We start from the raw sequence: 27339 nt of genomic DNA, 5'->3' as shown, positions 1-27339 counted from the left end.
GGAAATAACCTAAATGCATTTGATTCACAATAATAAGGACAAGACTTTGTGATTGTTTTACTATTATCTGCATGTCATTTAGCTTTATAATCAATATATTTTTTTTTCTTTTCTTGTAGGCACCCATTGTCAAACTAACATTGATGAATGTGCTAGCAACCCATGTCAGAACGGTGGTACGTGTGAAGATGCTGATAACGGATTCATTTGCACCTGTGTTGATGGCTGGGGTGGTGGAAACTGCACAGATTATGATGGTAAATAAGAATTATGTTGGTTTTGAATTAGAATTGTGGTAGCACTGTGTTAAAGCTTCCCAAATTTGGGGAAATTATTATTTAAGTGTTGCCACAACTATAATGGTGTGGTTGATACGATAACAAAAGTTGATGGATGTCGTTTGCAATTTTACTTAGCATCTTATGTTCTGTTTCGGTTTGTGATCCTGGCCCGCATAAAAATGGGTGCAATTTTTTGTTTGAATGACCATGTCCAAATCAGGGAATGGACTGAAAAATGCAGGATATCTTTCTGATGTACAGTCACTGAATTTGTATTAAGTTTCAGCGTTCTTCATCTTCTTTCGTATATTTGATTGGCAATCAGTCATTATTCAGAGAGAGAGGGAGGGAGAAAAGAAGGGGGGGGGGGGTGTAATGAGGACTGAGGAAATTGCTTTAGTGCTGTTCTTGCACTCTACATTTCTTACTAAATATGCGCTACATGTATGTTTTCACGTATCAGTTGTGTGTGATGACGGCTACATTGCTGGCCTCAACTCCTGTTACAAGCTGGAACTCAGCAACACCACCACCTACTCCTCGGCAAAGCAGTTCTGCCAGTCCATCGGAGGGCATCTCATGTTTCCAAGCAGTAGCGAGGAGCAGAGCTTCATCTCTGGAATCCTCAACGACCAAGGGGTCTCCAGCGACGTGCAAGTGAGGATAGGGATGAGGTACAGTCCGGATAATGACTCGGTAGCGTACAACGATGGCTCTGGCAGTCCGTCCTTTGATGCCTGGGAGTCGTCAAGTCCTTCAGGGACCAGAGAATGCGTTGCATTGGTAGCAGAGGGGTCGTCCTGGGTGTGGGAGAATGTCGGCTGTTCGGCGGACAGAGCTTACCTCTGTGAGATAGACAAAGGTAGGTGTACGGATCGCAATTGATTTCTGTTATCTGAATGCTAAAGACAATTGATAACATACTACCGGTAATGCACATCTGTTGTCTTGTCTTACAAAGGGTTCTGATTGATTTAATCATTCTCAATTATGGAAATCCATCAATGTCTTCTAAAATGTTTACTGAATTGTTCATGTTCACATGCATCATAATTAGGACAGTCAAAAATTTGAGTTTGATGAAGTATTGACAAAAAGGCCTATATTATCTCTGTTATTGCTTTTCTAATAAATCGCTATCTTATTAAGCACCTATGGTGACTTTTGAAGTGTTTGGAATAGATTCCTATTTCATGGTTACGCTATTGAAGTTTTGGCCAGGATATGAATCCGTCAAATATCTTGAAGTAAAGTCTGAGAGAATGACATTGCAACAGTTTTTCTCTTCAAATACCATGTTAATTTGCCACTCAATCCTGCATGTAGCTGTCTATGTTGTTATTACTTGCATAATTAATTCTTTAAAGTTACATGTAACTAGCACCTTATGCAGTTGGAGCTAAAGCAGGGTAATTTGTAGCATGCCATTGAATAGGCAGCTAGATAATCGGCGTCTAATGAATGCTCATTATTAGTTGGAGTATTTGCATATGATAGAGTTTCAAGGTTTTTATTTTGATTGTTCTTGATCCTAGCCCATGGTGGTTTCTCAGAGTGGGGCCGATGGGAGGAATGCAGCGTTGAGTGTGGACCAGGAGAGGGGTACCAGGTACGGCGTCGCACTTGCACCAACCCTGCCCCTTTAATTGGTGGAGACGACTGCTCAGGAAACTACACACAGAACAGAACTTGTGGGACTGTATGTCCAATCGGTAAGCTTTCAAATCATACTTTGCACAAATTATTCAATCCAATTGGTCAAAAACATCAGTAAAATTGCTGGATCCAGAATCCTATCCACTTTTGAAGAATTCAACTTTTCAATCTGTGTATGAATTGACATAGCAACCTGGATGTATTTTTCTACACTAATTTATTCAAGAAAAAGGAAGGAATTATAATTCTGTTCTTTCTTTATAAATGGGTCTATTTAGTATTTTCTGATGGAATACACTAGTATGTACATATACATGTATGAAAATTATAATCACAATGTGTAATGCTATAGATGTACTTTGTATTCATTCAATTATTTTATAAAGAAAAGTACCAAAAGCTGATGCATTACCTGTAAGCAAATGGCAATCATATAAATCCATGTGCATTAATAATTTGAGTTTTTTTTTAATCTCCCCACAGTTGAGTGTCCACCTGGCTTCGTCACCAGCTATGATACTTGCTACCTTTTGCAAGTCAACGAAACGGCGACGTACGACGACGCCAAAGCCGACTGCCAAAACCTGACCATCTACGGTGGCCATCTCCTCTTTGTCAATGACATGGACGAGGAAGCGTCCCTTGCTGCCATTCTCAAAGAATACCACGCTGATGACTCTCTAAAGTATTTTACGGGAAGTAAGTTCAACGTGACATCGGGCAATGTGACCTTTGATTGGAAGTATGCTTCAAGCCAAGAGCTGAACCTGACATCCTGGACGGCCGAGGGGAGCTCCATGTGGTCCGGTGGCTCTGCCGATACTAGCGATGTCAGCAATGAGTGCGTTCTTATAGAGAAAGATGGGACAACGTGGAAAGCAGTGAATGAGCAGTGCTCACAAAGCCTCGGCTATATTTGCGAAGTGAATCTAGGTAACTTTATCTTTTTTATTTATTTGAATTTATTCATACAGGTGCAATAGATAAGCAAGGATTAAGTATAAAAATCATCAGAGGGTACAATGTAGGTATAGAGGAAGAGTACCCAGCTTGCCCCTTGCTCATATATGTAGTGTTCAAATACTAGCTGCCCCATTGTGTGTGCCCTAATTAACTTCCATTTTACCTATGTTTAGGAGAAAGAAAATCCGCTGCAATTCCTTCAAATCAAATCGAGAGAGAAACTTAAAGTTACTCAAATTAAACTGCTATGACCCTAATAAACAGTTATATATATATCTGATCGCCGCATATACTTAAGGGAACTTTTGAAGAAGATGTGATGGGGCTAATTGTTTCTTTTTCTTCAAGCTGATATAAACAAAGGTATATTAATGGTTTACATGTATGTTTTTTTCCATTGTCCAGGTGATGGTAATTGGGGGGCATGGCATCCGTGGGGAGAATGTAACTCCACCTGTGGAAGTGGTCACCAGACAAGAATCCGCCTCTGTGATGACCCCGCCCCTGTCCTGGGCGGAGCTAACTGCACCGGCATCTCTGAGCAGACTAGAACTTGCACAGGTTCCTGTCCTTCTGGTAAGCTATTAGGTTACCTGTCCCAAGGATTTATGATCAAAATGCTGGTCCTCATTAATTTCTCATGGCTGGGCTTAGAAAGCTTGGAAGTTTTGATGAGAAAAATGATCTTATGGGGTGTTGGAAGATATTGGTGTCCAATTGCATATCAAACATAAGTTCCCAAACCAAGCATTTGCCTGCAAACACAGACTCAAGAAATGTCTAGAGTAAAGATTAGTCTCCAATCTCTCTATCTGAAGCAGCCAAAATACATGAGTGACTGAAGTGCCATTACTTCAGACTCTGCAAATGCATGATGCAAAAACTAAATACTATTTGATTGTACAAACTGGTTGTCCATAATATAATTTCATAAGACCTCTATTGCAATATCCTCGCATGAAAAAACCCCTGATCTATGGATTTTCATGATAAAATTCACAATTTAAGAAAAATTTGTTGGTAGGTTATTGGGGGAGATGAACGAGTGTCATCACTAATTTTGGACGCATTGCCAATGATTAGATGTCCATGTTTTTTTCAACATTCAAATACTGATACTCATAACTTCCCATTTCTTTGTCCTTGAATTCTCAAAGTTGTGTTAATGTTATTCTTTGATTTTTCTGTTTTCATACAAGCCAACTTATTCCAAGCATTCCATTCTTAAATAAGCAATAATCTGCTAAAAATGTGTGATATATTGTTCTCAGGTTTTCTAACATGAATATTTTCATAAAAATGCATCTAAACAATGCTGTACAAATGGTTAACCATTCAGGATTTCTTTTTTGTTGTTTATTGGTTCAATTCAATTCCATTCAAAATGGTGTATTCAAAGAAACTTAAGTGGCAGCATGAAGCAGAATTACAAAAGTTTTTACAATAAAATACATTTAAAGCAATATGAGAAAACATAGGTGTATAAATATAACACAACATAAGATGATACATTGGTTTTTCATGCAGTTCAGGAATAATTGATTATGCAACAAAAAAGTGAATTGTGTGCGAAATGATCTGGGGCCTATTCCATAAGCACTCTGTAGCAGCTGCCTGTTTCGTAAAATTGCCATTATGGCTGCTACCATGGTAACAGGTCTCGCTAGCCAATCAGAATTTAGGTTTCCATGGTAGTTGTTATAGGGGCAAGGTTGCTATAACTGTAACTATGAAACATTGAAATGCAAGAGAGCATCTGATGACATTTGTGAGGACTTTTGCTAGAATTAGAATATTTATAGTTTCAGTTTTGTAACTGAAAGAAGTGTTGTCCTTGTACTTTCTATCAAACAGTGTCTTGCCCTGAAGGAATTGATGCTTTTGGAGCAAGCTGCTTCAAGGTGGTGGACAACGATGCAAATTACACTGACCAGAACTCGGCCAGGAAAGCCTGCCTCCCACTGACCAACGGCAACGGTCACCTGGCGTACGTGCAGTCCTTTGCAGAACTGGAGTTTCTTGGATTCCGGTTAGAGGAATCGCAGTTTGGCTACAAGAGGGCACCGGTCTACGTTGGACTGACCCACGATAACGGCAACTTGTACTACGACAATGACACCATGATGGTGAATGTGACGGGATGGGACTCTGAGAAATTGTGGGCAACTGACTTTCCGTCGGCTAATAACTTAGAATGCGTTGCAATGGTCTATGATGAGGATCGCCATCAGTGGTTGCTGCGGGATATCCAATGTTCAAGAGAGCTTGGCTATATCTGTGAGCTTACGCAGAGTAAGTTCCCTGGACCTTAGTTAATTGGGACCGGAATTTTTAGTATTTCAAGTATTTCATTCATTATTCTGCTCAACAAGTACATGTACATGTAGAATGCTTAACCATATTACTCAATTGCCCTGGCTTTAAGTCAGCAAGCAGTGTACCTGCGTGCAATCAACCATGCTATGCACAGATGGACACATAATTTATGTATTATGATGTCACAATGGATACTTATATTTTACTTTAATTTTGCTTGATAAAATAATTTGAAGCCAAGTAAAACACTGAGTAAAATCACTCATTCAATGCTTTCAATTGAATACCAGCCACAGGTTCTGAGAGATTTTGAAGGAAAAGTTATTTCTGGGACCAATAGAAAATGTTGTATGTGTATCCTTGTTAATCTCATCTCAAATCCATGACCAGTCATTAGGGAATTTGCATGCAAGCTAAAAATAAATCACTGGTTAGGTGTGATATATTTCAGCCAATGATTTAATTAGGATCCATATCATTACCAACCTTAACTGTTTAAGAAGTGTTCATATGGTATACAAAATCTGTAGGCTTTATGTGGTATAGTACAAAAGTTTTTTTTTTTTTTTGGGGGGGGGTAGGAGCAGGAGCAGGAGATGGAAACCAGCTGGGGACAATAGAGAGATTACCAGCATGTATATAGTGGACAGTGCCTTGCAATGGAACCTCTTCATGAGATCCTGGTGGATCAATTAGTGAACAGGATGTGACTATTGTGTTTTAGCAATTAAGCACAGCACTACCATTAATCCATGCTGTAATCTAACACCATTCTCCAACTGCTACAGTGCTAGATCGAAAAAAAGCGAAGGGATATGCGTTTACATCATTCCCTTTTCCCTGATTGCTTCTATGATGTACAGTATATCTAATTAATTGTCATTATAATGATACCTTGAATTTCATATTCTTTTGTTGTTCATATTCCTAAATATCTTGTATATTCTTCTATTTTTCATAGTGCTTTGAAACATAAATGCATAAAACAATGTTGTAAATTTTGTGTATTAACCTGTTGCCAACTGGAACTGGCTGATCCCTGTACAAAATCAATGGGAATTACCGAGTTGCGTAGTAGATGCTGAATAATAGCAGGGCCCGCTGGAAGAACAGTTTTCAGAACTTAAGTGGCTACCCTGGGTAAATATACCGCTATTATTATCATTATAGTATCGGGTTAATATTATTAATTCTTTTTTACTCATGTTCAGCTCCTGGTAACTGGGGCTCCTGGCTTGGTTGGAGCATGTGCGATGCGACCTGCGGCAATGGCACCCAGGTCAGGAAGCGTCTTTGCGACGATCCACCGGCGATCCTTAACGGAACAGCATGCCAGGGAGATGCCAACGAAACAAAGGCATGCACAGGGCCGTGTGATGTGGGTAAGTAGTACTTAGTATTTTTTTTTAATGAAGGAAAAAAAATTACAAAAGTCTGAAAAGTCCAGTGTCCATTTAATACATAAGTAGAGTGTAATGAACATGAGGAAAACTACAAACAAAATATAACATTGAATAAAAAACATAAAACATCAATAATGCACCAGGATATATCTAAAAAACAAACAAAACATCAATATGTTGATTAATGAAACATGTATAGACATCTAAAAGGTGTAATACTAAATTTCAAACATGAGTCAATATGGGCACCAGGAATGCAACCCGTTAATTTAAGTTACACAAAGTCTTTAGAAAAAGGTTAAAATAAAATGAAATAAAAAAAGGAAAAATATGGAATTAAGTTGTGTCCATTTACTTTTACTATTTGTACCAACTTTTACTATTTGTACCAACATAAGAGGTTTTTTTTTCAATTCTATGAAATAAGCTTTTTGTATGTTCAATCCTTATTTTTCTTCTCCTACACATTACTTCATGAACTACTTTAATAAGCTGTGATAATTAAGCATTACAACTTTTCATTTGTATTGGAAATCAGAGACCGATTATTTTCAGAATTTCGGCTGTTGACTGCAGGAACGAAAAAAAAAACGGCATGCATGTTTATTTTGGATAACCCAAAAATGTGTCAGATCAAATTATCAAAACATGCTTCTTCAGAATTTCTGTTATTGACTGCGGGATTGCAAAAAAAATCAGCATGCATGTTTATTTTGCATAATCTACGACAGTGTCAAATAAAGTTCTTCAAAAAATCTCCAGACTAATCAATTATGCTACTAATGCATAAATCAAAGATTTTATCAAATTGATTAAAGAAAGGCTCCCCAACTGCTTACTAAGTTTTTTCATTCACAGACTCTTTGTTGTGTTCTGATCACATTTACTTGGTTCTGTGGTCTCCAAGGTCCATCAATCACAAATATTGGTACCTAATTGATTATGAGACTGATCGGTTAGTTGCATTGATCATTATCAATCAATGTTCAATGATGCTGAAATCCATAAGATCAGATCAGCTAAACTTTCTGTTATAAAAAGCCTTTTGTTGAAGGGATTCAAAGACGTTTGCAAGCGGAATATTGCACCTGACTTGATGTTTTTCACAGCCAAAATACATGTTCCATTGAGAAAAAAAAAAATGGATACTGAGGATCTATTCCTTTACATTTTTGTTCCTCTTTTCTCCAGTCACCTGCCCTAATGGTTTTGATGTCTACCACGATAGCTGCTACATGTTCTTCGTCAACGAATCCGAGCATGATACCCTTGACAACGCAAACATCACCTGCAAGATTCTGACAAACGACACCGGTCGCGTGGTCCGTGTGGACAGCTACGACGAACAATTCTTCCTGAACTGGGGGCTGAAGGATCGCGACGTTGGCCGTGGGAACAGGATATTCGTCGGGCACACCTACGATAGCAGCTCTTCGACGATGCTGTATTATGGTTCCTCCGGGAATGGACCTGCTAGCGCGGAGTGGCCTGACGGCGATTGGTGGGCTAATACGTACCCAAGGAACAAAGCTAACAAGGAGTGCGTTGCGTTGGTGTATGATTATACTTCGGAGGAGTGGCTCTTCGGCGACGTATCCTGTGATGATGAGAATGGATTCATCTGTGAGATTCCACAGAGTGAGTTTTGTTTTAGTAATTCTATATCAACTTGTAAGGCTTGTGTTATGTTGTTGAAATAACATAAGAGCCGATGTAGACAGCAGATATAGTGAAATTGAGTCTTGACTCTCTGAGTCCATTTTAATGTCTGATTCAATTTTGTACATTCGGTGTGGCTTCACTCAAGCACAATAGTGCAAGTCAATAGCTCTTCTTAAACATGTAAGATTACAATGTATGCAGTAAGCAGGTGGTGACCTGAATATCTCAACTGATCATACACAACATTACTTTGAATACATTATAGTTGCATCAATGATTGTATATTATACACAACAGCTTGTTAAGACATTTGGTGGTAAAGCTCGGCATCAGTTTGTGTATGAATCCGTTGGGAAATGAACCAACATAAAGCGTTGCAGTGGAAAGAGACATTTTTCCTCATTTGGCTGCGAAAGGATGTTTGATCAGTGAAAACTGTATGCTTAAAAAGTTATCACAAATTATAGTTTTTTCTATAAAATGATGATGATAATGATAATTATGATGATATTAAAAATGAAAATAATGAAAAAGTAATAGTAATGATAATGATATTAAATAATTTGATAACAAATACTTCTAGTACCTCAACTACTTTTACAACAATATATTATTACTGCTACAACTACAACATAATATTTTTATAACAATTGAGTAATACAGAAATAAATTAATGTGTCTACCTCTTATTGCTTAGTTTTCAAACTTAATAACCCTTAGAGTAGATAGAGTCACAAATATGTGTGTACCTCCTGACTAGTCTGCTAGCACAGACTCAAATTTGACACTAAATCCAACTATAGTGGTCCGTATTCTGAAGTCAGGTTTAACTTTATAGACCACAGTCTAACTCTGTGCTCAAATTATTGGGAGCCAAAAAATTAAATAATAATTCTATTTATATTGTGTATTTCGTTTGTTTACTTCTTTGTTTTCTTTTGCTTTCATAATGATAAAGCAATTACTTCAAAATACCTTGGTTATCATTCCCAGACAATTTGGGCGTCATATGAGTTAATAAATTGGATGTCTACTGTTTTGGATTTGTACCCCAATTGGCTCTCCATAGTTAAACCACAACTTTAAACCAGGGTTTAATTTAAACCCGAGTTCAGAATACGGGCCTCTAGATCTGTCAGGTAGTGAATCTAGTCCCACTACTCCAGACTCCCTTATACACAGTGCGAATTGCAAAAAAGAAAGGTCTGTGCTTGTTGACCATCCTCCCATTAGGTGCATTCATTTTTGTTATTCATAATTCTTCATCTTCCTTTTTCCCCTGTTAGCCCCTGGCGGGGTGAGTGAGTGGGGTCCGTGGAGCCAGTGCACCGACAGCTGCGGGAGCGGTACCCAGATACGCTACAGGGAGTGTGACAACCCCGCTCCGGTCCTTGATGGCCAGTTCTGTCAGGATAGTCTCAACGACACCAGATCCTGTGAAGACAGGTGCTCTGTTGGTAAGTATACATACATGTAGGACTTGCAGAACCTCCAACCATTAGATTTTACCCCAATTCTGTAGATGTGTTTACAAAAATAGAATTATGGCATAATGATTTTTCTGCATGAATTATGATTTCTACAGTTTATGATCTTTTTCATTGTCTCTATCTGCGTTTCATTAAAAATGCGAGTACAATCGATTGGATGAATGTAATTTATGGTACCTGTCACGAGACCATGGTCAAATGTCAACTGGGGGCCAGTATTTCAAAAACAGTTTTGGATATTACGATATACAGGTTCACATTTCCAGAGGTTTGTAGGTTGGTTTTGAGCATTTTGTTGTTAGATTCGTTGTTGTTGGAATTTCCTCTTGTTAGTCATGATAGTGATTCCCTTTATTTCATTTTGCATCACTCACTGGAAATTCCTGGTTTCTCCTTGCTGCTGCTCCTTTTATCAACAATATAGGGACAGGCCTCACTACTACTTACAGGAGCTCTTGCAAATAAGGACACCAGCCCCCTCCCCCACCCCCAGGAAGCCAATCCGACCAGTGAGTGATGACAAAACGAGATTTGGATGTTTAGAATATATACAAATATGTAGAATGATCCTTTTGACTTTGCAGTGACTTGTCCTGATGGATGGCTTACTGGCTATGATAGCTGCTACAAGCAGGTCCTTGGAAGTTTAGCCGACTACTCCAGCGCTAACCAGTCATGTAATATGCTGACCAATGACACAGGACATCTTCTCTACATCAATAACCAGACAGAGCTCGATGAGGTATAGTATAACTCGGCTCCTAATATATTCTATTTCTGATGTTGCGAATGTTTACTCATCTCATCCCTCTTTTCTTCTTATTGGGAGTAATTCAGTTCAGTTCAGAACTTTATCACTGACATAGTTCAGTTCGCTTTTCGCCTCCAGGCACAGGTGATGCCAAACAAATAATAATAATAGCTGGATATACATATAATGCAGCAGTAGAAGTGCACAAAGATAATATTTTATTACTGATACTAAATAGAGAACAGAGAATAATAGGCAAAGAGAGCAATGGGGAAGGATACAAACATTATGCTAGAAATAAGCAATGAATGAACAACAGGTACTACATGTAGTTGAATTTTGCTGAGAGAGGCTCCCAAAAGTTGGGTAGAATGTTGTTGATAAAAATTAGAAAACGCAATCTATTCCTCAGATTTATCCCAACTACTCTAAAATAAGTTTATATCATTTTTTTTCGGCCAAATTTCATCTACCCAAAGTGTTGTGTTTTCATTTTGCCTATCCATCAATTTCCCTTGAGACATTGTAGTTTTCTTCTTTAGAACATCCCTCCGCACCTTGGAATTCACAGGGCTTGTTTCATAAAGATTTAAATCTGTGGTATCTTTACTATTATGGTTGCTACCATGGAAACCTTGATTGTGATTGCCTGCTGAGCCCTGTTACCATGGTAGATGCTATAATGACAAAGTTACTACACTTGTAACTCTTTCAGGAAATGGGCCCAGTTGCATGCAAGTTACTATTAATGGTAACTTTGCCATTCAGTGGTAACTAGCAGGGTAACGCTGATCAACAGCCAATCAAAATCAAGGATTCCATGCAAGTTACCATTGGATGGCAAAGTTATGCAACAGGGCCCTGATTCAACTTGATGCCGCTTTTTGTGTTGAATCCCAGCCATGGCATGTTTTCCTTCAGCAAGAAATTGATCCACTTTGTGTTGCACTCAACCCAGGTGAAGTGAATAGGAAGTAGTACCCAGTAGGATTTATTCCTTGAGTGCTAGCAGTGTGATATCAAATATCAACTGCAGCAGAGAATATGCATATAATAATTGCTCTTTATTGATGGGCCATATCATTATTGTGATTTTTTTTATCTTAGGTGAGCTGGTTGTTCATTAAGCGTGGGGAGTCTGAGAGCATCGAGTACCTGACCGGACTCCTGTACGAATCCAGCACCCTCTCCTTTGATAACGGCATCGGAGCTCCCGATGTGACCTCCTGGAGGACTGAAGAGGGCGCCCCATGGGTGAAGAATTATCCCGCCGGTTCAGGAACCTGTGTCGGATTGGCTTACAATGACAAGACATGGGAGTGGAGGCTGATAAACGTTGATTGTTCAGATTCAATGTATTACATCTGTGAGATTACGCAGAGTAAGTTCTTTTGAAAAATAGTAGCTTAATTAAAGCCTGCCTTAAGGTTTGGTCAAAGGTTAGTAATGTATATTATACTCGGGTATCAGCTAACATTTACATAATATAAAAGTACATGTTTAGAAGTATTATTTTGTTTTTTTCCACCATTGACATTGAAAATTTCTCATTGTTTTTAGCCATCAGCATTCAAATTTGCCATGAAGCGCCTTTCCCTGTAATTTTTTTCTTCCATTTGAAATGGTTGATTGAAATTGCCAACATACATTATGAGTCAAATTTTTTGTAAAGTATGCCATACTGTATTTAAGATGATTTCTGTAAAAGCAGAGTTATACTTTGCCTGAAAATGTGTTTTTGATTGAACTTATGATTATGATCGACATCCTTGTCCGATGTTCTTGTATCTTGTAGCTGATGGCAACTGGGGTAGCTGGGGAGAATGGTCTGCCTGCAGTCAGACCTGTGACGAGAGTGCCAACATGGGGACCAGGCACAGAAACAGGACCTGTTCAGACCCAGCCCCTATCCTGGATGGGAACTACTGCGAAGGGAACAAGACCGAGTACGGGGCGTGCGGCTCACAGTGCCCCGCAGGTTAGTGAAGTTTGTTTAAAGAGATCTAGCGTGTTATTGTGTTCATTAATAGTACGTAATAAATGTCAAGATATCTGAAGCATTTCTTGGAAATGTAAAATCATTACATTTGTGGCTCCTACAATCTGGAACTCACTTCCCCTTATTAAACTTAAGATCTCATTTCTCATTCCTCTTTCAGTTCCTATTAAGTAACACTTATGACATATCTCTTCTGCAAATAGAAATATAGTCTACAGGCAGCAACTTGACCACCTGGCTATTCTGGTTCACAGAAATGTAGTCTAATCAGCAAGCAAATGACGAATTTTCAGTTAATCTATTTGTAGTTACGTGTATTAAGCTGTTACTTAAGTTAGCTGAGTTAATAAGTGTAGATAAGTACATTTGTACAGGTATGTAATACACTGAAGGTTGTGTAATGTAAAATGCTGAATCTTTAATAGGTGCTATGTAGATATTGAATTATTAATATCATTTGCAAAAAAGTGAAAAACAATGATTCGCAAACGTCTGTTAAAAGCGCTATTGCACCCACCAAACTTTTTTGTCTTCTTTCAGTACATGGTAACTACTCTGATTGGATCAATGGCGAATGCAGCGTTTCTTGCTACTCCTGGGACAGTGACGGGAACAGGTACGGAGGGTTCCTGAACAGGACCAGAAACTGTACCAATCCGGCTCCTCTGTATGGCGGGGATAACTGCACAGATCTCGGGGACGAGTTTGAGACAGTCAGTTGCGGGACGGAAGATGGCAACGCCTGCCCAGCAAGTAAGTTCACTATTAAAACAATGAAGTCAATGAATTACATGTATTTAAAATCAGCTTCTATTCTTTGATTGGTATCATTTGTATATTTCTTCGATTGTTGGATATTTCCTTACAAAGTTTATGCAAATATGAAAGTGACATTATCTTAACTTTGGTTGATGAAAACATGTACTTAATATATTATTCAGTTATTTTGCCATGGTAGGCCAGATTTTGTGTAGAATATATCTACATATACATGTACTATTCAGTTACTTTTGCCATTTCTATAGGAAATTTGTGCAATTTCTTGATAGTTAAAGAGAATCACACTGAGTCTTCAAGAAGAACGATGAATGTACATGAATATACATCATATCTAGGAAATATTGTGAACAAATTTGCATGTTAGATTTTGACGTTGCTGGCCGTCCATAGCTGTGATTGATCGGATCAAGTGCAACTGTTGGTGAGACAAGGCCCAGATTTTATATGGAATTCAAAATATTTACATGTAGTATTCAGTTACTTTTGCCATTGTCCAGTGCAGCCTGATTTTATGTGGTGTTGATGGAATATGGTTTTACGCGTTCATTCCCTTAATTGGTCTATTTCTCTTTCTGTTCCAGTCAACGGAAGCTGGGGAAGTTGGAGTAACTGGACTAGCTGTAATGTGACGTGTGGAAGCGGGTATAAGGTCAGGACCAGGTCCTGTGACAGTCCTAGTCCAGAGCACGGGGGTGCTGACTGTGAAGGCGATGATACGGACCTCCTCTCCTGCACCAGATTACCTTGCCCAAGTAATGATCTTCCTTCTCATATCTTCTCTTCATCCTTCTTTCTCTCTCCCCTCCTTTTCTCTTCCTTTCATAATCCACTTTTACACTCATCTAAAACATAGAAGAATGTTATATGAGGTATAAATTAATGTTGTATATAGTTCATATGAATGCACAATGAGCATATTGCAACTAACGCATGCAACTCTGTGCCATCAGATGTAACTCTTAAGAAAGTATATTTATGAATTTACTAATAAAAACTAACAACTAACAGGATGTATATTCCTTCTTAGATAATCTTTTCTACTAATTTGTTTAATGTTATTGTGCCTGTCCTCTAGAGTTTTATACAGCAACCAATTTCTATTTTAATCACGTAATTTTATCAATACTGCTGTAATATTGTATTTTGATTATCATATTTACACCTGTCGACGTATTTATGCCTGTTTTTATCTTTGCTTGCTTCACTAGTTGATGGGAACTGGACGGACTGGTCTTCCTGGTCGGTATGCAGTCAGACTTGTGTTGGAGGAACGCAGTATCGCACCAGAGCCTGTTCAGACCCCACCCCTATGTACAACGGTACTGAGTGTTCCGGGGATGACATTCAATGGCAGAATTGCAGCAGTGACGTCACATGTCCAAGTAAGAAGTACCATATTTTTAAGGGAAAATTCATAAAAACGATATTAATGGTAATAGTAATGATGATGATAATGGTGGTGTTGGTGATAGTGATGAGGATGTTGATGATGATGATGACAATGATGATGACGATGTGTGTTCTGGAGATTACATCCAGTTGCAGAATTGCAGCAATGATGTCACATGTCCAAGTAAGAAGTTCCACACTTTTTAAGGGAAAATTTATAAAAATGATAATGATAATAATAGTGATAAGGATAATGGTGGTGGTGATGGTGGTGATGATGATGATGGTGGAGAATGATGATGGTGATGATGGGGATAATGACAATAATGACGATGATTGATGTTGTTGATGATGTTGATGATGATGATGATAATGATGAGGGTAATGGTGGTGATGGTTATGGTGATGATGGTGGAGATGATGATGACGATGATGATGATGAAGATGTTGATGATGTTAATGATCTTGATGAAGATGTCAATTGCACTGGTAACGATGACTGATGATTGATAATGATGATGACGGCAATGTAAAATGATGTAAAATAAAGTACATACTAAATAGTCTTCAGAAATAGAAAATGAGCTGTTAACATTGAATTAAATGACTTTTGACGTAATTTTGATAATTTTGTTGTGAATTTGTTCCAGTTCATGGAGGTTGGTCTGAATGGAGTTCCTGGTCTGCCTGTAGCCTGTCCTGCGGTGGAGTCGGGACCACAACAAGGAACAGGTCCTGTAATAACCCCTCGCCGGCCCACGGGGGAAACTCCTGCCCTGCAGCTGATGCCTCTGAAGAGAGTGAAACCTGTGGGAATGCTAATTGCCCAAGTAAGATATTGGCTAAATTAATTCAACCAACATTTTCTGATATTATCTATTTTAAATGATAAAAGTTAACAATTTGAACCCTACTGATTCATGCATTTCATAGTATCCAAAGGCTCACCATCCTGAGAGGACTGTATGTCAATAACTTTTTTCAAAATAAAGTGGGCTGTGAGGAAGAATTTCAACTATAAAGAAATATTTAAATGAACGATGATTCCTAAGCACATAGGAGAATAGGGATACATGTAGATCACTTATAGTATGGATAAGGCAGATCACAGAAGTGTATAGTATAAGAGAGGTTTGTAATCTCTTTGACAGAGCAATGCTGATAATATGTGATGTATCCTCATTGTTTACCAGTACTTCAATATGATTATTGCTTCAGCACAATATTTATTTTCCTTTATTTGTTTGTTGTAAATGTGGAAACGAATTCATTGAATTGCAATTTAATGACACAATAATTTAAAAGTAAATAGAATGCATTTGTATATTCATGAAATTAAATTGATTTGATTTCACTTTTAGTTGATGGAGATTACAGCAGCTGGGAATCTTGGACGGGCTGTTCCATTAATTGTGGGGAGGGAGGAGTAAGGTATCGTTACCGGGCGTGTGATAATCCTGAACCACAGTATGGTGGCTTGGACTGTGACCTCAATGACCTCTACCTCCGACAGTCATGTGATTCTACTGTGAATTGCACGGGTGAGATATATTTTATTTGTTCATTTATTCACTTATTCATTAAGTTTCATTTATGCAGGGTGGCCCTGTCAATAATGAAAGCAATCTTTCCATGAGCCCTGCACATAAATGTGACATGCATTTCAGATATGTAAAAAACAAATAATGCACAGGTGAGAATATGTTAGTGGCGATGCATCACACTTAAGAGCATTGTGTGATCAGACAAAACGATTGTGCTCGAGTGCGTTGCATTGCATAATTAATACCTGAGATGCCTGCAACGTTATTACAGATGAAATACTGTGAATTATTTGTTTTGTGAAACTGGTCTGATGTATCAATTTGTGATGGAAAGTTTGCTATATCCCTCCAAATATCCTTGGATCAAATTTGACCAAGCGGTCTTATCCATTTTCTCTTCAATGAGCAATGCTTGTTGTAGTGATAGTGAAAAATTCCAACAATAATCCACTGAACTTGTACTTGTTTCAAATCAACTGAAGACCTTCACATTTTCTTTACTAGTTTGTCAAAATGTATGTGTGGTATTGTTAGATTTCTTGAGTAAGAATTATACTTAATTTAATTCTCTTGGTCTATTTTTTATGTAGCTGAAAGAGAAGACTTCTACCAGAACAAGCCCACCTCTCAGAGCAGCACAGCGTCCGGCGGCGACTCTTACCGCGCCGTAGACAACGACTTCAACTCCAATTTTGCCAGTGGCTCCTGCATGGAGACCGACGTGGAGCTCAATCCCTGGTGGCAGGTTGATCTCGGCGGAGTTTATCAGGTCCGATCGGTATCTATCTACGTCAGGGGCGATGATTGCCTCGATTGTAGTGAGTATCCCCACGTACAGGAAATGTGCTAGAGGTAATAGCTAACTTGTCAATCGTCAGAGCGATGCCTTTCATGCAGGAATACTGCGTGCGACTTTTCGCCACCGTTTCTCTCATTTCATCATGGAGTGGTAAATGTGGGAAGCTGGAATGAATGATGCAGAGCTCCTTAATAACAGGATTCTTGATAAAAGACTTAGCACAGACTTTGGACAAGTTTAGGGTTCCCACAGTCATAGAAAATCCTGGAAAAATATGTGGTCATGGCAAATTACGAAAACGTCAGGGAATTTTAAAAATTTGTTGAAAATTTCTGGAATTGCATTACCTCTTGGCTGTAGCAGCTTTCCAGTTTTTTGTGTCTCGCAACTCTCATACTCTGTGATCATACTCAGCTATATTAATTTGTGTTCATGATTTCCATTTTTCCCTGTTCTGTGGCATCCCAAATTCTACATTACTCCAAGGATGTCACGGAAAGTAATGGAAAACTACCTCTCTGATTCTTTATGATAACGACAATCTCTGCAGATTGTTAATTTAAAGTACTGCTCATCTTTCCATACTCCTCTTCCTCTACTATCCTGTCTGGTTAGTGTCTACCAAACTATTATTTTTTATTCTATATAAAACAAATGTAAGTAAAATACAATGAAAATAAGTCCAGGTTACTTTTTTTCTTTTACAAAAGTACAGGTCTGATAATAATCATATAAAAAGAATTACAGATTCACAATATAGCAATAAAATTTACATAAAACTATTATACATTGGTGATTGCAGAAAAGAAAATTGAAATAGTAGTTCAAGCACACACCCTTACAACTGAAATGAAGAGAGCATAGAGGGGAGATAGAAAGAATGACCTTGAAGAAGAGATAGAGCAGGAAAGAAAAGTGTGACGAGTTAGAAGAAGAAAAAAAACAGGAAGAGTATGGAGAAACAGGAGGAGGAGGAGGAGAATAAAAAGAAAAAGAAGGGGCGTGGAATACAAAGTTTTGTCAATAAGATAATGTTGCATTATTGAGATTAATGTTTATATTTACCTTTTTCATCTTGCCCTACTTTCATAGAAATTATTTTATTTCCTCAGAAAGTTTAGCGTTATATCTCTCTTCTATTAAATCTTACCAGCTTGGACACTGACTCCTCTTGTGGTTCGGCTTGGTGTCAGTTCTACTCCCAAAGAGAACATGCGATGCGGTAACATCGTGGAATCGTACTCGTCGTCTGTGGTTGACGTGAGCTGCGACCTGATGGCCGGTAGATATCTTAGCATTCAGAACGTTGCTGACACGGAGACCTCGCTCTCGTTCTGTGAGGTGGTAGTCAATATAGGTGAGTCTTCTATGATCTTAAAGGGGAGTAAATGTAATTCATGAAATAAATGGTCATTGTTTTTCACTATTTGTTTATTACAAGCTACTGATATCCTTGCATCTAATTGATATAGTTATTCAGTATAAAGAGATAAAAGAAACTACATGTTTCTTGTGAATATCTTTTTTTTCCCTATAGGTTCTTATGCCTTCTTTGATGGATCGACCAATGTCACCTTCAGCAACGCCCAGGCCAAGTGCTACCAACACGGAGCGGAGCTGGCCACGCCCGATGATCTCCTTGACATGTACGACAATGGAGACGAGTCCTGTGACTGGGGATGGGCGTCTGACGGGTCGGTGAGGCGTGTCGTCCAGTCGTCGTCGGAATGCGCTGCTGATGGCTCAAGCGGAGGGGTGGTTGACAAGGGTGCTTCAGCCCAGTCCGGGGAGTGGGGTGTCTACTGCATTCAGAGAAGTAGGTTCTTAATTCATCTTTTTGTTTATTAAATATTCAAATTTAAAAATTGGTATTTACTCTATGTTTTAAAACTAGGTTTACATGTTTCATCCACTAATTGTGCTTAGTTAGCACAATACTTTGAGGTAGGATCTTTGCATAAATATTGAAATTTATCTCCAAGCCATGCATATTGTACCATTTCCAAATGTCAAAATGAAAGTTCTTTATAATGAAGTGTGGGCCAATAGCTTTAAGTTTATTCAAGAAACAGGCATGAAGATACAATGTATAATTATGTGCAAAAAATCAACTTCTTGCTAGTAATTAAGCAGTTTGTTAACATTTATTGAGAAATTTGCAATTTTTTTTCCAGTGTACAGGTCAAGGAAAAGCTTTTTAAGCAACAAGTAATCTAGATCTAGATATATGCGTTAAATAGCAACTTAAATCATCAGTTCTACCTTAATTGCAGTCTGTTTACATTCATTGAGAAATTCATCATTGTTTTCCATTGTACAGGTGAAGGAAAGAATCTTATTGGGCTACTAATAAGTGATGTTAGTTTCAATGCCTCGTCATCACAACCCGGCCTGGATCCAACCAAGGCTAATGTTTATAATGAGAATGACACTCTAGGATGGGTGCCTCAGAACTCAACAGATGGAGAATGGATTGAGGTTGGTTTTATTTTATGTTGTTTATTTTATGTTTATTGATTTGTTCACTCATACACCCATTCATTTGGGGATTGATTAATTGTTTGATTGATTCGCTCATTATTTCTTCATTCATTTGTTTGTTTGTTTGTTCACTCATGCATCTATTCATTTGTTTATTGCGTAATTGTTTGATTGATTAATTTAGTCATTTATTCTTCATTCATTTATATGTTTGTTCGTTTGTACACTCATACACCCATTCATTTGTTTATTGATTGTTTGATTGATTGACTCACTCATTCATTCGTTCATTCATTTATGTTTTTTCATTCGTACAGTCATGCATTCGTTCATTTGTTTATTGATTAATTGATTGATTGATTCACTCATTCATTCTTTCATTCATTTATGTGTGTGTTTGTTCGTTCACTCATGCATCCATTCATTTGTTGATTAATTCACTCATTCATTCTTTGTCAAACATTTGCACCGTTGCAAATGTACTGTTCAAAATGTACCGTTCATAATGTAATGTTGCACAGGTCAGGAAAAGATGACGTCACTATAAAAATATTTATTTTTTATTTATTTATTTATTCATGCATGTTCGCAATTTACAATGTAAAAGAATACATAGATAATATATAAATATATACGAAACACAAGTAAATAATGAACATACAAAGGTGTTGCAACATAAGCTAAAAGCTTGATTGGTTGAAGCACCTTTAAACTTGTTTTGCATCCAAGCAAACAAAATAAAAATGTAAGCATAAGGAAAAGAGGAAAGAAAGAGAAGAATGTGAAAGACTGCCGAGATCCAACAATTTAGTTTCAAATTGTTATGAATATATTGTATAGTAATTCAACAAAGTTAAATTCTTAATCTTCAGTTACAAAGAAAATAAAGATAGAAAGATATGATTCAACGCATTGCATGCGCTTAGTAAATGCAGGTGCAATACGTGTAGGGTTGGGCTTACTGGCTAAAATGTGCACTTGCTGCTGCAGATCAGATGCGCGTTTGAAAAGCTTTTCCTTTCGCTTTCAAAATTTTCTTTCTTAATTTCATATATAGATATACGTAGGAAAAAAAAGATAATTCATATTTTTGCTAACATCTAAGGCGCTGTACAACACAAATAGCAAATGTTCTTATTCATGCATTGGTGCGACATTTCAGATTCGGCGAAAGAGACATTTTATTCAATTCGGCTAAGCCTCGATGAATAGAGCATCTTTCTTTCACCTCATGAAAGATCTTGTACCAACGCACTCATGCATATTTGCTATTTATATATTGTTTTGTATTTTTTATTTGAACAAAATTTTGTCATATGCTAAGAAGATTCCAGTAAAGCAATTAAACTCAAATCATCATTACTATTCATTCTCATCACACATTGCAATCTCTATACCTTGCTTCCTACTTTCCTTCAGATTGATTTTGGGCAGTATGTAGCACTGACTGGTGTGGCCACGAGAGGGCGCCCTTGCTGTGATGGCCATGTGACTGGTTACTATCTCAAGTATTCTAGTGATGGTGAAAACTGGAGTTACTACGGCTCAGGAGCAACAAAGGTAAACTTAAAGCTGTGCGCATGGTTCTTCAGTGCAGTATACTACCTCATTTCATGTACATGTATTAAAGTCTACACCCCTTTAAGATCCTTACGTTCCTCCTTTTCCAGTTCTTGCGTTACCCCCCCCCCCCGAAGTTTCAAAAGTGGCGGGGGTAAATTCATTCACATGGTTATTTATTGAAAATAATGTACAGTCAAGTCTCTCTTTGCGGAAACACTAAGGGAAGTTATGCATACATGTAGATACTCACATCTTCTAAACACAAGAACATGTCACCGACTGTGGGTAAAGTTGTGTGTAATTTATCTACAGTTTAATAAAATATCGACCTTGGCCCTGTATCATAAAGCTTAGCAATTGATTATGGAACGGATTCCTACGATTGATCATGCACAATAATCTATGCAATCGAATGTAGAAATCAGCCTTGCGATCAATCACTAACCTTCATGTTAACAGGTGAGGTGAATGGGTATGCAGCAAATTTAATACTCTGAATGCACTGAGCACTGGAAGGCAACTCGAGCTAAAGCTGGCCGGGTTATCAATAATAGTGCACCTTGGAATAGATTATGTTCAGGTAGATCAGGCTTTGTAAATGCCTATAATTCTTATTATTATTATTGTTGTTATTGTTATTACTATTAGCATTATTGTTATTATTATTGTTATTCTTTCAATTATTACTATTATTTTTGTTAGTATTATTGTTATTATTGTTATTAATTATTACTTTTATTATTTTTGTTTTTGTTATTACTATTATCATTATTGTTATTAATTATTACTATTATTTTTTTGTTATTGTTATTACTATTATCATTATTGTTATTATTTTAATTATCATTATTATTATTGTTGTTGTTGTTATTATCAGTATTATTTTGATAAGGAACTTATCTTTGTAATGTAATAACTTTAAAAAAAAATTGTATATTTTACATCAGCTAATTCAGGGTAACATGGACAGTTCTTCCATTGTCCGGCATAGCTTGGATCCCTTAGAAGGTGTGAGGTACGTCAGACTGGAACCAAAGACATGGAACACTTCAATCTCTCTCAGGGCAGACTTCTATGGAGCAGTCCAACCAGGTATGCTTGACCAACAGAGGTTTAGAGGTTAATTTCATCCGAATGATGAGCTTGTTTGAATATAAGCCCAAAATTTGAGAAAGATATTGATGAAGGCTTTCCATAAATGAAATAGTGGTATTAATAGTTATTGATTTTTATAGTTTAGATAGATGTGCAGCTCCAACAATTTGACTTGCGATATGTTTTTTTTAAATGCCATCTTCTTTGTGATGCAGTGGTTTGGTGCATGTGGTGAACTTTATCTGGGGATGCCTCTGAGCCCCCCCCCATGTGCAGTTAGGGTTAACATATCATAATGAAGAAGAGTAGTGGCAACATATTATGTTATGCAGGGCCCACTGGGAGAATAGTTACTAAGAGCTGAAGTGGCTACCCCAGGTGAATAATTATTCAGTTTCAGTTTTAGTTTTTTTATTTTCAACAAAACAGTAGACAAAATCCATGAAATATACAGTTGTAATAATTGAAATGTAATAAAGAAAAATGTAATTATTATTAGTAGTATTATGCCTATTATTATTATTATTATTATTATTATTATTATCATTATCAGAAATTATCACTAAAAATATTTCTCATTTCTTTTTTTTGTATCTTCAGTAAATGGAGATTTTGGTTCATGGGGAGAATGGGAGTCCTGCTCAGTGGCCTGTGAAGGAACAGGAACACATCGTAGGACCAGGTCTTGTGATAGTCCAGCCCAGGAAGGAAATGGTCTGAGATGCCAAAAGAATGAGTACCAGGAACAGATACTCGGTAGAAAGTTTTCTCCTGTTTCTTTTGTTCGTGATGTCATTTTGTTGGTTTGAACTTGAATATATATGCAAGTAAACTATCTATGATGATGACGATAAAGGTGTTGATGATGGTGATTGCAGTGATGTTTGTTATTGACGATGATGTTGATGATTATTGTGATGATGATGATGATGAATGAGGGTGTTGCTGCTGCTACTGATGATGGTGACAATGACGTCAATGATTTAAGATAAATTATGGAGAAGAATAAGATGAGGATTATGATGGTGATAATTATAATGATGGTGGTGATGATGATGGGGATGATAATGATAATGGCGATGTTGATGATGATGATGATGGTGATGATTATGATGGTGATAATTATAATGATGGTGGTGATGATGATGGTGATGATGATAATGGCGATGTTGATGATGATAATGATGATGGTGATGGTGATGATGATGATGATGATGATGATAATGATAATGATGAAGAAGATTAAGTTGATGATGAATGATGAAAAAGGTCAAGATGGTGATGACAATGATACCAATAAGTTCACCAACTTACAGGTACTGTATAATCCACCACTATCCAAAGACTCCAAACTATTTCCTATTTCTTTCCCCTTAAAGCTGACCCGCTCCATTTCTTCAGAATGAATGCAAACAGCAAATTAGGAGCGGAACATACTATCTCCTACAATGTCAGCTCTGCTGAAGACTGTGCCATCTTGTGTGCCAAAGAGGAGATGTTCGTTTGTGCTTCATTTGACCTTGGCGCTGATTCGGGTGAATGCATTCTCAGCAACGTCTCAAATTCGTTTCATGACGAGAGTCTGAGCATCGACGTCAATTATGACTACTATGAATTAGGTAAGTATTGATTTTGATATTGTTTCCATTATTTAACGCATTTCAGATACATCACTACAATAAACTCCTATATCCTGCTTCTGTCTGTTTGATGTTGTATTTGAGGTAACTTTTGTCGGAGTCTATTGATCATGTACTGTATCAGAAAGCTTGTACTTCAAAACTTGATGTGGGCCCCGTCTTACGAAAAGTTGTGATTGATCCGATCAGCCCCAATTATATGGATGTCCATCAATGCCACAATTAATTTTACCGACACAAAGCTTGCAAACAAAATATTTTTGTCAAATAGCACACTGTTTTGTCAAGACAATCTTGAATCTTTGAGTATACATCATATCTAGGATACATTTTGAACAAGCATGTTTTTTACGATGGTGTTGGTGGTGTTCCATAGTTGTGCTTGATCGGATCTATTGGAACTCTTCGTAAGTCGAGGTTCAGAAGCGAATTTGAGTTTAAATATCCTTGAATTTACAGTGCTCTTCAGCTAATCTAAAGCAAAGATTTCACTAAACCTTGCCAGTGATAACTACAATGACAAAAGTGTTTTTTTTTACAATATACATGTATAACACTGTTTCAAACAAGTTTTGTGAACTTGTATTATTGTACTAATATACCTGTACATTAAATTCAATGCACTGTTGGTTTTAACCTTTTTTCCAGATTACTCCTCTTGCAACGTCCACTACATCGTTTCCAAGGCAAGGGGCAACACCCCTAGTGATGGAATCTATCAGGTCAAGATCGGGGTTAATGTGAACGATGTTTACTGTGACATGAGCAGGGATGGTGGTGGCTGGACCCTCGTTCTCACTCAGGCAAGCGCCAGTGGCTGGTCCAGCGTGACGACAAGATTACGCAACATCAATAGTCCTTCTCTGACTTCAGATTACTCCATCCTCTCCAAGGGTGACACCATTAAAGATGGCGGAAGCGGGACAACCTTTAAGGTGTGAATGAGGACATCTTTCTCTTAAGAAACTTGTTATCAGTAATATCGAAGTGTTAGAGATTTGTGACAATGTACTTGCAGCCAATGAGTGTCGTTTTGGGAGCTTTCATCACAACTTATCACTTTCCATGAAAAAAACTTTTAAAAGACAAATATTGTGGAATATGTCTTTATCATATTATGTAATAAAATCCTAGCTGTTTTTAGACTGAGTCATGCATGTATCATGTTTACCAGAAAAAGGTAAAAAATACTTGCCTTTACTTTCAGTACCATTTGACAAGGCCTCAATGAAAAGTTTTTGTAACATTCATACTTGAAGAGCTCAAACTCTTTTGGAAAAACATTTACAGATTGTTAATGTTGCGCCCAATGGATCATACAAAATACAAGACAATCAGGAGTAAAAAAAAAATTATATTTAGTTTGACTCTTGTTTGATTAATTCTTTTTTTTATTTATTAAAAGAATGTTCAAGTGAAGTAATCAGTAAAATCTTTTAATGTTCATGTAGATGAAAGTTCACTTACCTCCTTATGAACACTATTGCTGATGTGGTTTACGGTATGAACACTACGGTATGAACACTAGGAACCTACATTTATTTTTAACACTACTGTGTAATTTTCCTACCGTTTCAGTACCGTCTAGAGTCTATTGAGCGAGGGCGATGGGGTGGCATCTGGGAGGTTCCTGCCAACTACAGCTTCACCAACACCGACAATTCTCAGGTCTCGACCCTCGTCGAGATCTTCGACTCCTGGCATGCGGACAACTCTTCTCTGCAGCACGTCATGCCCTGGCTCACCTCCAACCAGTATGCCCTCCTCCGTGCTCACAACGACACTGGCACCACATCTCACTGGGCAGGAACCATTGTTTGTGACTGCGCCGACCTGACCTGGAGTCCCTACACCAGTTGGTATTCTGCAGACGAAGCACCCACCACGATGGCGCAGACTACGATACAAACTACGGTGCAGACTACGGTGCAGACTACTGTAGCCACGACAACCCAAGCTAGTATGACCACCGCTGCCGGTGGAGGAAGCCGTAGGAGACGTGACGTTGATCCATCTAAGGAAGGAGACGAAGATTTTGAAGATTTCAAGTATGCAATGCAGATCGGAGAACAGGAGATGAAGAATCTTGAGAATGAACTGCTATCGAGGAGAAAGAGGTCATCTGCCGTGAACTTTGGCACGGTCTGGTACTGGGTACGGGAAGATCACTATGGTATGTTGATATGGTACCCTCTCCTTCTTGTTGTGTGTGGTTTGATTATTAAATCCCATGATTGGAAATCTCGAGTTTCTAAGCCAGGTACTTAATGTGCGGTGCTTGAGAGCACACATACTATCAGTTGCACACCTGGGGAGTGTTTCATCATCATGCCTGTCCGACAAGTTGTCAGGTCTGACATCTTTCCTTGATTTTGATTGGCTGAAAAACACACTCAGTTACTACATGTGAGGTAACTGTCTGATAAAATGGGACTTGTCGGATAAAGTCTTTTCATGAAACTTTACCAGGTGTCTTCTAAGTATAATCCATGTATGATCCAGCTATTTATACCTTTAGGAAATACAAATTCAAATACAAATTTTCCATTTACTGCATTAAAAAACACCCCAGATTAGTTATTGTGTATTTTATTTTTGCAGCATTTACACCATCAATGGAATTTGACATGAGCGGACGCTGCAGCTATGACACAGACATCAAGAGCTGCAGCGACCCATGCTCTGAGAAGGTTGTTCCCGCCTCCAACAGCAAGATGGAAGGAACCCTGAAAGCACTCCCAACTCTCTCCAATGCCAGGGATGGAGCGGAACACAAGTGTGCCATCTCCCTTGACGAGAACTATGTTGATCTTGGTGACCAGACCGAGTCTTGTCTCTACGACCCCAGCCTCTGCAAGCAAGGCCTGACCCTTGCGTTCTGGACGATGCTGACACCTGAAAACACCGTGGACGAAACAACCGATATCATCAGCTCTGCCGGTCTGGAAGTATCCGTATCCTCAGAATCTTCCAACCTTCAGCTCAACGTCGCCCTCAACGACGACTACTACTACAGCCTAGCCAACGGAAGCATCCCGGAATCCGAGTGGTTCCATGTGATGATCACCTACAAGAGAGGCAAAGGCTTGCGTCTTTACTTGAACGGAGATCTTGCCACGAGCCAGGAATCATCAAGCACGGCTGCGGTTGTCCTCAGTGACAGCCTCACCAATGTCTACCTGGGTGGGGACTATGAGAATGCTACAGCATCGGCTTATGATGTTGCTGTGGTCCTCAGTGATCTTCAGATGTTCTACAGGAGATTCTCTACGATGAACGCCAAGCTCTTCTATCTTGGTAATTATAGAACATTGGGTTTTCATGCAAATTCTACATTTATGTAACATTCATTTGTAACTTTTGATGAAACTTATTTCCGAAGTTGTTTGGAACAAGATCAAAATTTCATTCATTCTCATCTTGTGAAATGACCATATAATTCATTGTTTCATCCTAATTGATATTATTACATTTTTTATAAATATTAATGTGTTATGAAATAAGAATTTTTCAAATGCATTTCGATG

At 38.0% G+C, this 27339-nt stretch overlaps 1 protein-coding gene across 2 annotated transcripts in view; it reads left to right on the top strand.

The window, feature by feature from the left end:
- The window catches only part of LOC121431200, an 89160-nt gene that overhangs the window by 10843 nt on the left and 50978 nt on the right, over window positions 1-27339 (top strand). For both annotated transcript variants that reach the window (XM_041628710.1, XM_041628709.1), the window contains exons 8-35: window positions 120-257; window positions 745-1143; window positions 1817-1993; window positions 2421-2870; window positions 3306-3476; window positions 4755-5192; window positions 6428-6598; window positions 7811-8257; window positions 9568-9738; window positions 10356-10513; window positions 11630-11903; window positions 12318-12500; window positions 13062-13274; window positions 13883-14053; window positions 14510-14683; window positions 15341-15520; window positions 16052-16231; window positions 16825-17052; window positions 18187-18390; window positions 18571-18849; window positions 19354-19511; window positions 20934-21074; window positions 22025-22169; window positions 22773-22928; window positions 23552-23791; window positions 24461-24747; window positions 25391-25985; window positions 26414-27109. In XM_041628710.1, coding sequence (XP_041484644.1) covers window positions 120-257; window positions 745-1143; window positions 1817-1993; window positions 2421-2870; window positions 3306-3476; window positions 4755-5192; window positions 6428-6598; window positions 7811-8257; window positions 9568-9738; window positions 10356-10513; window positions 11630-11903; window positions 12318-12500; window positions 13062-13274; window positions 13883-14053; window positions 14510-14683; window positions 15341-15520; window positions 16052-16231; window positions 16825-17052; window positions 18187-18390; window positions 18571-18849; window positions 19354-19511; window positions 20934-21074; window positions 22025-22169; window positions 22773-22928; window positions 23552-23791; window positions 24461-24747; window positions 25391-25985; window positions 26414-27109 — 7224 coding nt within the window. The remainder of the gene's footprint in view (window positions 1-119; window positions 258-744; window positions 1144-1816; window positions 1994-2420; window positions 2871-3305; window positions 3477-4754; window positions 5193-6427; window positions 6599-7810; window positions 8258-9567; window positions 9739-10355; window positions 10514-11629; window positions 11904-12317; window positions 12501-13061; window positions 13275-13882; window positions 14054-14509; window positions 14684-15340; window positions 15521-16051; window positions 16232-16824; window positions 17053-18186; window positions 18391-18570; window positions 18850-19353; window positions 19512-20933; window positions 21075-22024; window positions 22170-22772; window positions 22929-23551; window positions 23792-24460; window positions 24748-25390; window positions 25986-26413; window positions 27110-27339) is intronic.

Source organism: Lytechinus variegatus, chromosome 17 (assembly GCF_018143015.1).
Source record: "Lytechinus variegatus isolate NC3 chromosome 17, Lvar_3.0, whole genome shotgun sequence".
Taxonomy (NCBI): Eukaryota; Metazoa; Echinodermata; class Echinoidea; order Temnopleuroida; family Toxopneustidae; genus Lytechinus; species Lytechinus variegatus.
The sequence above is the reverse complement of the archived record's forward strand: the minus strand, read 5'-3'. Positions and strand labels throughout refer to the sequence as shown.